Source organism: Saccopteryx leptura, chromosome 6, assembly GCF_036850995.1.
Source record: "Saccopteryx leptura isolate mSacLep1 chromosome 6, mSacLep1_pri_phased_curated, whole genome shotgun sequence".
In the NCBI taxonomy this organism is placed as follows: domain Eukaryota; kingdom Metazoa; phylum Chordata; class Mammalia; order Chiroptera; family Emballonuridae; genus Saccopteryx; species Saccopteryx leptura.
The window spans coordinates 58,735,811-58,746,771 of NC_089508.1; the positions used below are offsets into that span (position 1 = coordinate 58,735,811).

Consider the following 10,961-nt stretch of genomic DNA (forward strand, 5'->3'; position numbering starts at 1 on the left):
TGTCCCCTCCCAGTGTAGTCTTGGAGCCCAATGTCCTCATACTTTCTCCATGGTCTCCCAAATTAGGGAGTTTTTACATGTGCTGTGGCATTTTCCAGGATGAATAAAATACACTTGTCACTAGGATTAGTCCCAACCCAAAACTTAAACAAGAATTTATCTGAAAGGGACATAACTAGGCCCTAATTTTCTGTCCCATTTACATATGCAAAATTATTTGAAGAGCTAAGAGTACCATAAAAATGGCCAAAGACTGCTGATCCTTCTTCAAGGCTGTATTTCATTTGGGGCTTAAGTCCTGCTATCTCTTTAAAACTCTAAACATCATTTTAGGCTAAATGATACCATTGGATTTTAAACAAATGAAAACAATTATTCAAATGTAAATTAACATATCCAAAGCCCAATTCTGTATTTCAAAAATAATATTCATAACCCATTATTTTTAGTGGGACATGTCTGCATTCCTGGCTACAATGTTGATCTTCATGTACAATTAGTACCTTACACATTTCAGATAAGCCATCTAAATTTATTAATAAAACTAAAACTAACTGCATTTGTTATTGTGATTAATAACACAATATTATGAATCACAATAACAAGATTTTTTGTGATGAAAGTCTATGCATGAGAGACAGTGACATATTGGGCAAAGCATGAAACAAAAATTCAGCTTATATGAGTTGTGGTTTTAGCATTGCAATATGTTGTACAAACACAATATAAGTCGTGTAAGCTCTGAAAGCTGCAGTCTCCCTACCTGCTGAGTATAAAGATTAAGAACACAGACTCTGGAGCGGACTGTGTGTGTTTACATCGTTGGCCACTTGCCAGCTGTGACGCCTTGGAAAAGTCACCTAACCTCTATAAAGTGGTGACAACACTAGTACCTTCCCCCTAGGGTTATTACAAAGATTAAATAAGAATATATATATTCTGAATATATATTATAGGGGTCTGGCACAGAGCATATGCTACAGAAATGTTAACTACTATCTTACTATAATTTTGTTATTATCTGTAAACTGAAGAGAATTTGCACCAGATGATGTCTAAAGTTTCTTTCCATTGTGAAAATCCGTGACTAACTCAGAAGTCAGGATTTTGCATCTGAAGTATCTAGACTTTGGCTGTATTGATAAAATCATTTGTGATTTATGAAGTGAACTGATTTGCCCATTCCAAAGTGAGTTATCCTCTGAACTCAGGCTGGAAACCAAGTCTTCTAATTCCTAGTTCCAAGGTATTTCACTATTACAGGCTATTTCTCTGAAAGACCACTAATTTGTTGACTTTTACTCAGAGTGACCATATTTTTCTTTGCTGAAATGGAGATTTAAAAACAGCAAAGTGTCTAAAATTTTATAATTACCAAATCAACATATGAAGTGGGAGTCCAAGTTGGTGAGCAGTTGGCGAGAATGCAGCCACTGCCCTCTACTGGTCAGTCACATGCATTGTGTCATTCATTGCCACTTCTAAAAGCTGGAGGCTAACAGGTAGGGGTGAGCGGGAATATTTTTTAGGATGGAGTGAAAAATAACATGCCGACCATATGAACTGGAAAAGAAGCGTAATTGAGAAGAGAAGGCTATGATCCTCTCCCCGCCCTTCACCTCACAGAAACCCCGTTTCCCTGTGAACACTTCATTATTTTTTTCATATCTGCAAAACTTGTTTTACATTCTAGAATCTCTTATACAATGAGCACTCTTCCTACAGGAGATAGTTCACAAACTTATTTACACGCTGATTTTCTTGTTTCTGACTTTCCATGATTTCTGTCTTGATTCTCTTCTTTACAAGCGTCATTCATTCTCAGACACATAACTTTCTAGCTTCTCCCTCTTTTTCTCAGCTTCTGTCTCTTTCCTTTAAATTTCTTTCTTTTGCTTATGTTTTATTTTTATGATATTTACTTACATTGTTTTGTATATGAATAGGACCGTTAAGATTTCTTGTGTTTCGTTATCTCTGAAGAAATTCTAGTTTGGGGCTTCATTTAGGTGAGCCTGCTCAGTTTTCATGCAAACAAGTTTGATCGTTTGACAAGAGCAGTAACAAGTTTCCAAACAGTCTTACTACTGTTGCCAAGTGTGCATTCAGCACCATTCTTTTAAATGACTTTCCTGTTAAATATTCAAGACCCTGAGAGGGGGGATCCCTTTTTGGTATGGGTTCATATTCACAGAATCTTACCAATTTTTCTTTTAAAACTTTTTGTTATCCATCCTTTCCATAACAATGATTACCAACCTGTTTCCAGTTCTTGTCCCTCACGTCTAGATTCCAGGAGCCTTCTAAGTGGTCCACCTGCCTCCTTCCTCTCCGTCCTCCAACCCAGCAGCCACAAACCCACTCGTTCTGTTTCCCCAGATACAGTGTTCAGTACCTCAGCTCCTCCTTGAGAACCCTGCTGACTCCTTGTGTTATACCAAGTCCAGACTCAATCCTAACATTCAAGATCCTTCAGGATTTGAACTCTTACCTGCTAATGATTCTATTTGGACTCTATCACTTTATCACATCTATTTGTCTCCTGTAAATGCTATATTGGTTCCTTCTTCTGCCATCCCTCGAATGTGGAACTGGCATACCTCTCTTACCACTGACCTCCACCTACCAAATCCTGCCCATCCCTCGAGATCCAACTCAAATGCTCCTCTACTGACAAGAAGCATCCACTAATTTCCTAAACCAACATTCATCTTTCCCTTCCCTGAGAGCACCTATTGTCATTTTTCTTTCTCTTCTGATATAAGCAACTTCATACATTATTGTCTAATGCCCTGAATTGTCTTTTTAGCATGTTCATACATGCTCACCAAATTATAAACTCCTAGAGAAATGTTTTTGGCATCTATTTATTATAACATCTTCAAAATCCCTATATTCTAGTATACTAAAAACAAATGTTAGGTAGCACATACTTTGTAACCCTAAGTGCTCAGCTCATTTAATTCTCACAGAAGCCCTATGAAATAGATACTATCTTCCTTATTTTACAAATAAGGAAAACAAAACACAGAGAGGTTAAGTAACTTAACCAAAATCACACAACTAGGAAGTAGCAGTGTTGAGGTTCTAACTCACCCATTCTGGCTCCAGAGTCAATCCTTTAACCACTACTGTGTGTATAGGGACATAGCAGGCCCTCAGTAGTGCTTGTCCTGCTGCTTACAGGGAAAAAACTAAAGAAATTTATTCTGTTTTCATAAAAGAATACCACTCCTTAATTTTTCAAGAATAATCCTTTCTAGCCTGACCAGGCTGTGGCACAGTGGATAGAGCATCAGACTGGGACACGGAGGAACTAGGTTCGAAACCCCTAAGATTGCCAGCTTGAGCACAGGCTCACCAGCTTGAGCAAGGAGTCTCTGGCTTGAGCATGGGATCATATGCATGACCCCATGGTTGCTGGCTTGAGCCCAAAGGTCGCTGGCTTGAGCCCAAGGTCACTGGCTTGATCAAGGGGTCACTTGTTCTGCTGGAGCCCCCTGGTCAAGGTACATATGAGAAAGCAATCAATGAACAACTAAGGTGCTGCACAAAGAATTGATGCTTTTTCTCTCTCTCTCTTCCTGTCTGTCCCTATCTGTCCCTCTCTCTGACTCTATCAAAAAAAAAAAAGAAGAAGAAGAAGAAGAAAAATCCTTTCCAGGTCAATGTATATGACACATGTGTCTTTATAATAAATGTCAGAAGAGTCTGTGTCCACCATTTCCCACAACTTAACTAGGTCAATATTTGTTCATTCCCAGACATTGGTGGGAAGTCATGGAAGAAGGTCAAGGTCAGGAGTGTCTTTGAAGTCGCCAAGACTTAACTGCTAACTGTTGGCTTTGTCAGTCCTTCATTCTCATTCTAAAATACAGACTAGTTCCAAAATGCTTATTTAAAGGTATAAAGATAACCAAAATTGGTTGCACATGACGCTTTCTACTTGTTACTTTTCAAAGCCAATATTAAGAAGGAAAAAACACTGAGTACCTAAAGAAGAACTTGACTTTTCATGCTGTGATCTCCTGTTTTCTCCTTAGAACACCTTGCACAGAATATATCTAAATCACATCTGGAAACTTGCCAATACTTGAGAGAAGAGCTCCAGCAGATAACGTGGCAGACTTTTCTGCAGGAGGAGATTGAGAACTATCAGAACAAGGTAGACTCAAGAATTTCACCTAGGATGGAGGGAACCATGGGAAGGGTGTTCATGCAGGTGATTTGATCAAGACTACCAACAGACCAAAGAACGGATGCCTTTTATCAGATTTCTGTTTAAACCTCTTGCTTTCATAGCTGATTATGTATTTGAGGCGTTCTCATCTTACTGAGATGACAGCATGTAAAATTTCAGCAATAGCAAACGGATTCTATAACTATACACACAACTCCTACCATTTGTCAATAGGGGGCTAAATTAAGCCGTTTCCAGAAGTCTAATGAATTGGGATTTGTCCCAATATGATAATGGAAGATTTCAAGTTCAGGAAGTTCATGTAAAAAACAAGGGTGGGCAAAAGTAAGTTTATAGTTGTAATATAAATAAACAATAAATAATAATATAAGAATAAACTTTTGCATACTCACAACTATAAACCTACGTTGCTCACCCCTGTAACCTTAGTTTCATGTTTCCAGAGGTTAAGAAGAAGGAGTTTAGGCTCAGGCCAGTTAGTTCAGTCAGTTAGAGCGTCGTCCCAAAATGACAAGGTTATGGGTTTGATCCCCAATCAAGGCACATATGGGAATAAACCGGTGAATGCACAACTAAGTGGAACAACAAATGGATGCTCTCTCTCTCCCTACCCTCTCAAATCAATCAATCAATCAATAATAACAGAAAGAAGAAGGAGGAGGAGTTTAGAGAGTATGTATACAAAAAGGTTTGGAATCCATGATTGTTACTACAGTCTGAACCTAGCAATGTGAGGATGGGCTGACAGGTGTTGCTACTTGAATTTTTTCTATAAAACACCCTGATCAACAGGGACCAAAATGGGAGAGCAGGGTTGGAGAGGGGGAACTTTTAATTATCCATTCTCCCTCTGGATAAAGAAAATGCTGTGTTTTCCCCAGATAAGCACAGAAATTCAGGCTTAGGAAGGACTGTAGAGCTAGGCTAAGGCTGCCCTTCACTTTGCATAGGGGCAAACTAATATGCATTGGCATTTGGCTGGAGAGTGCAGACGTCAGGACTAGACCATGACTCCTGGCTCCTAATTCAATGTTTATTCCACTCTGTCATACTGGTAAAACAGTCTTAAAGCACGATTGGGGAAACAAGTGAGCAAGACCATAGATCCAGCTCACCCTGTCACTAAATTGGAGAGTATGTCTATAGAAAGAATTAAACAGAACAAGTTGAGGAATAGCAACAGGCCCTTTGTTTGCCTTCGAGAGAGCCGGTAACACCAGCAGCCAAAGTTACAAATGGAAGAGCAGGAAGGCAGGAAACAGCAGCAACATGTGCGGAATGGGATTCAGAGTCAGAGACACTAGGATGTGAATCCCAGCGCTCAGACCTATTCTCTGTGAAACCTCTGTGAGCGTTCGTGTCCATTTATGGAAAACGGGAAAATAGTCTTGTGAAAATGAAGTAAGACAAGGATGTCATAAAGCACCTAGCTCAGCAGGTACTCAGTAAATGTCATTGACTCCCCCCTCTTCCCCTTCCCCCAGTAAAGTATTAAGTGCCCCAAAGCAAAATAATTGCCTAAAAGAAGATCCTGCTTTTGCTGCTCTCCGTGGCCCAGGGTCAAAGCAGTGGCGTGCGTTTTCATCTTCTGCTACAGAAATGCTCATAACACCTTCCCCCTGCCCCTTTGCCACCAAAGAGGTAAGAGAGGAATTGGAGGAGATGAGAAAAGGACTTGGAAGCAATCATTATATCCCAAATAACTGGCCAACTGTTTATTTTTTTAATCCTCTAGCCTCTTTGAATCCATTTCCAAAGAAGGATTTTTACAAAGAGAGGAACAGTTAAGCCAGCTGTGCCAAGGCTCTGGGTAACCGTGTGTCTCCCTCTTTAACAGCAGCGGGAGGTGATGTGGCAGTTGTGTGCCATCAAAATCACAGAAGCTATCCAGTATGTGGTGGAGTTTGCCAAACGCATTGATGGATTTATGGAGCTGTGTCAGAACGATCAAATCGTGCTTCTCAAAGCAGGTATGTGCTTTGCAAGTGAATTTTGAGATCCCTTCCTAACCTGCTTTCACCTGCCTATTAAAGAACTGCTTGGTAAGGAAGGTGTCGGGAACGGTTTTCCTCCGATGATGATAGCTCAGGCTTCTCTCAGCAGAGACAGTTCTTTCTCAAGGGTTTTGAGCTATTTGCAGGAAGCATTCCCTCCGTTTTGCTTCCCCTCTGGGTGAAAAGATGAATTTAAAGGACACCTGCATTCCCTATTTTACCATCACCTGTGTTTTGTTCCTACACTCCAGGTCCGTCCTCGGGAGGGTCCAGTAAGTTGTTAGGAAGAAGACAGTGGAAGCTCAGAGAGACAGCCCTGGTTTCTTTATTTTAAAAAAAATAAATGTGAATAAATGTTTGACGAGCAACTTTCAGACTTTATCCTGCAAGACAGAAGAGTGACAAAGAAGTAGCTTGTAAATCAATCCTTTCTTCAGTAAAGCAGGCCACCCCTTCAGCACAAGTGTGTAATTACACTGGTGAACTTTGCCCTTTTTGCTAGAGATCTAATGTGACTTGAGAGCCCACTAGCTAAACAGCATGCAGTGCTCTGACTCAGATCGGGTCTCTACGGTAGGGCCTTTGAAATAAACTCACCGAGATGGAATAATCTAAACCATTCTGTCTTTTCTCAGGTTCTCTAGAGGTGGTGTTTATCAGAATGTGCCGTGCCTTTGACTCTCAGAACAACACCGTGTACTTTGATGGGAAATATGCTAGCCCTGATGTCTTCAAATCCTTAGGTAAGGAAATCTCTGTGTGTGTTGTCTTCAAGTCAGAGTTACAGGAATCGACGGAGCTGGGTGAAAGCTCCTATTGAACAAAATGGAAACAGATTATTTGGAAGCAATAATTAAAGGACTGTATACCCGTATTTACTTTATAGCTAGACACTATAGAAAATTCACTATACACTATAGAAAATTACCTTGATACTTTTTGTCGATTTTACATATAAAGATCTAAAGTTTGATTTTATCTAGTTGGTATTTAAAGAAATTTATATATCTTTCCACTGTCCTTCTAGATCTTAAGGACTAGATAGGCAGGGGGTATATTATTCAGATAAACTAGAGGATGTGATCTGATACATAAAATCAGGCAAAGAGTTAAAAGTCTGCCCTTCCTAACTCCTCAGCTAACAAGCATTAATGAGAATTCAATGTAGATCTCAGAGAAATAAAGCATCGCTAAGTGAAACTGACATATATTTTATAAATAATTTATACTGGATTTCTATAATTTAAATAAAGTGGGATATAGTCATTAAGAAGAATTGAACAATATCTATCAAGATATCTTATGTAATTTTAAGAACAGTAAAATGACAGAAGTTATGTATACTTAAGTATAATATAGTTCATTTCCATTTAAAATACAGGGTGGGGCAAAAATAGGTTTACAGTTGTCAGTATGTGAAACAGTTTATTCTTATAATATTATTTATTAATTATTGTATCATTTTCCATATAAACAACTGTAAATCTATTTAACCTATTTTTATCCCATCATGGTATATATATAATATGCAATTTTGAAAGAAAAGACACCAAACTTAACCAGTCTTTTGGGGTGGATTATTGTTTTATAGGACTTTCATGTTCTATATTTTCAGTTCTGTAAAAGTTAAATAAATTATTTTACCCCTATAGTATGTCATTTGTTAGTATTTTCAAGGATGTGGCAGATGAAATAGTTGAATACCAAAATGAGTGAATTTAACATTTCAGTTCAGTTGTTGCTGTTAAACTCTACTGGTTAAGAATATGAGTTTTGAAGTCAGGCAGCCTGACTTAGAATCTCAGGATATTATTACTTCCTACCTCTGTAACTAACCTTAGGTACATGACTTTTCTCTTCAACTCTATTTCTTCACCTCTAAAATGGAAATAATAAAAATAATACCTCCTTCATAGGGCTGTGGTAAAATAGTAGGGAACCCAGAGAAATCTCTGAGAGCACCCCCAAACGTACTAATCACCCAGCAGAAGTTCACTCTCATTATTTTGAATGATGACAGTGATATGATGGTGGGGGATGGTGGGGATGGTGGTGGTGACAGTGATGTTGGCTAAATAGATTTTTTTTTTAAGATTTCGAACTATTGCCCTGGCCGGTTGGCTCAGCGGTAGAGCGTCGGCCTGGCATGCGGGGGGCCCGGGTTCGATTCCCGGCCAGGGCACATAGGAGAAGCGCCCATTTGCTTCTCCACCCCCCCCCCTCCTTCCTCTCTGTCTCTCTCTTCCCCTCCCGCAGCCAAGGCTCCATTGGAGCAAAGATGGCCCGGGCGCTGGGGATGGCTCCTTGGCCTCTGCCCCAGGCGCTAGAGTGGCTCTGGTTGCGGCAGAGCGACGCCCCGGAGGGGCAGAGCATCGCCCCCTGGTGGGCAGAGCATCGCCCCTGGTGGGCATGCCGGGTGGATCCCGGTCGGGCGCATGCGGGAGTCTGTCTGACTGTCTCTCCCCGTTTCCAGCTTCAGAAAAAAAAAAAAAAGAAAAATAAAAAAGATTTTGAACTATTAAACTGTAGAAATGTTATCACTATCCCCTCTGATCTTCAACTTCTAGATTCCCTCTTCACCTTCTTCTGTATTTCTCTTGTAGGATAATAACCGAAATCCTAAACTCTTTATTTTGTTTTTGGCAGGTTGTGAAGACTTTATTAGCTTTGTATTTGAATTTGGAAAGAGTTTATGTTCTATGCACCTGACTGAAGATGAAATTGCATTATTTTCTGCATTTGTACTGATGTCAGCAGGTAAGATAAGCAAATAAAAATAAAATGGTTTAAAAATAGTCTGTAAAGAATTTTTACAAGGTCCATCACTTTTAGAATATTCGGGATACTACCAAGAGAGGCTGCCTCATTTATTAAATCTATTTTTAATTGTTTCAAGTAACAACCTCCCCCCAACACACATACCTACATATACCCTTTTAAGAGGACTTCATGCCATTCTGATAAAATCTTAAGAAATAAGAATTGAGTAAAACCCAGTCCACAATTAACCTCCTAATATCAAGAAAAATGCTATGGAAAAGTTGGGTTGCCCTTCTTTCTTTTCTTTATTGATTGATTTTTAGAAAGATAAAGAGAGGGTTGCCCTTCTTAATACCATATCTCCAAGATAACTGATTTTTCAGAAATCCACTTGGATGTCATCTACAAGTTTATCTGAATTTATTTCATGGTTTCAACCAATACTGCCTCTTAGAGGTCATTAGTTTTGCTTACCTACTATCTTCTACTTAGAATTCTTACACATAAAGACTTTATCCTAAATTACCAACTTTTAAGTCATCTGGAATTCTGTTGGCAATTTTAGTTGCCTGGGATTATGAGGTTATGTTCATATTTCCCAGAAAGGCTAGCATGTTTGATAGAAATGTTTTATGTAGAAAGGTAATTCTTGCCTGGCCTGTGGTGTCACAGTGGATAGAGAGTTCACCTGGAATGCTGAGGTAGCTGGTTCAAAACCCTGGGGTTGCCTAGTCAAGGCACATACGACAGGCAATCAATGAACATCTAAAGTAAAGCAACTATGAGTGGATACTTCTCATTCCAGCCACCCCTCCTATCTCTGTAAAATCAATAAATAAAATCTTTTTTTTTTAAGAAGTAAAGAAAGAAATGTAATTCTTAGAAAGGCTTGAGGGGCCAGGGTAATTTCATTGTACTAGTACATGTATGTATGACCTTAGATTTAAATGGCTATCCTTTTGGAAGGGGAAGACCCTCCCTTCCTTTAAGTATCAATAAAAATGGAAAGATTTACTGCCCCTTATTACTGTCATAGATGAGTTTGTCCACTCCTTTAGGAGCAGAGTTTGAAAGAAGGGGGAAACTGGCCTGTTAGTCTCTAACTCTGCCTCGTGGTATAATATTCCGGGTTTGAGTCAGAAGGAATTGGGGTTTCTGGCACCATGTTGGAAGAATACTAAGGAATATCATTTTTCACGTTTAGATCGCTCATGGCTTCAGGAGAAGGTAAAAATTGAAAAACTGCAACAGAAAATTCAGCTAGCTCTTCAACACGTCCTACAGAAGAACCACCGAGAAGACGGAATACTAACAAAGGTGAGAGCCAGAGGTCTCCAGTGGCAGAGCCTCAGTTCCCCCTTGCCGTGTATCACGCTGCCCACACCCTTGTAAGTCATCTGACCAGCATTTAGAAGTACCAGTAAGCACAGGGCTACTGAAAGGAAAGAAATATTTCCATTTCAAAAAGTTCTGTTGGGCCAAAATTCAGGTTAAATTCTATTTATTGTCATTGGTTATAAAGTGCCCTGCAATAAATAGGGAAAATAGTAGAATTTTTCTAAGCATTAAAACATTCCAAAAATCCTCTTCCTATTCCACCAAAGTTGAACACAAAGCGGAGTTTAATGTTCTGCGTTGAAAGAAATTAAAGACTCTTTGTTGAAAGAGAAAGTTATGAAGTACTAAAACAACTAGGATAATCATATATTTTAATATTAGTTCTATTTCCATTAAATTCATCAGTCATCAACAGTAAATGATTTCTGTATTTTCTTCATCAATTTCCCATTACTACCCTGTATACAAAATACACTGTCTCATTTTTGCTAATTATCTTTTGCAATAAAAGCATACTTACGATGTCAACTTAAAATATGCTAATATATAGCCTTGGCTTGTTGGCTCAGTGGTAGAGCGTTGGCCCAACATGTGGAAGTCCCAGGTTCGATTCCCGCCAGCACACACAGGAAAAGGGCCCATTTGCTTCTCCACCCTTCCCCCTCTCC

At 39.3% G+C, this 10,961-nt stretch overlaps 1 protein-coding gene across 2 annotated transcripts in view; it reads left to right on the top strand.

Annotated features, from left to right (window-relative positions):
* RORA (RAR related orphan receptor A) overlaps positions 1-10,961 on the top strand; it is a 773,250-nt gene that overhangs the window by 758,245 nt on the left and 4,044 nt on the right. For both annotated transcript variants that reach the window (XM_066343789.1, XM_066343790.1), the window contains 5 exons: positions 4,044-4,165; positions 6,039-6,171; positions 6,831-6,938; positions 8,842-8,952; positions 10,160-10,272. In XM_066343789.1, the coding sequence (XP_066199886.1) occupies positions 4,044-4,165; positions 6,039-6,171; positions 6,831-6,938; positions 8,842-8,952; positions 10,160-10,272 (587 nt within the window). The remainder of the gene's footprint in view (positions 1-4,043; positions 4,166-6,038; positions 6,172-6,830; positions 6,939-8,841; positions 8,953-10,159; positions 10,273-10,961) is intronic.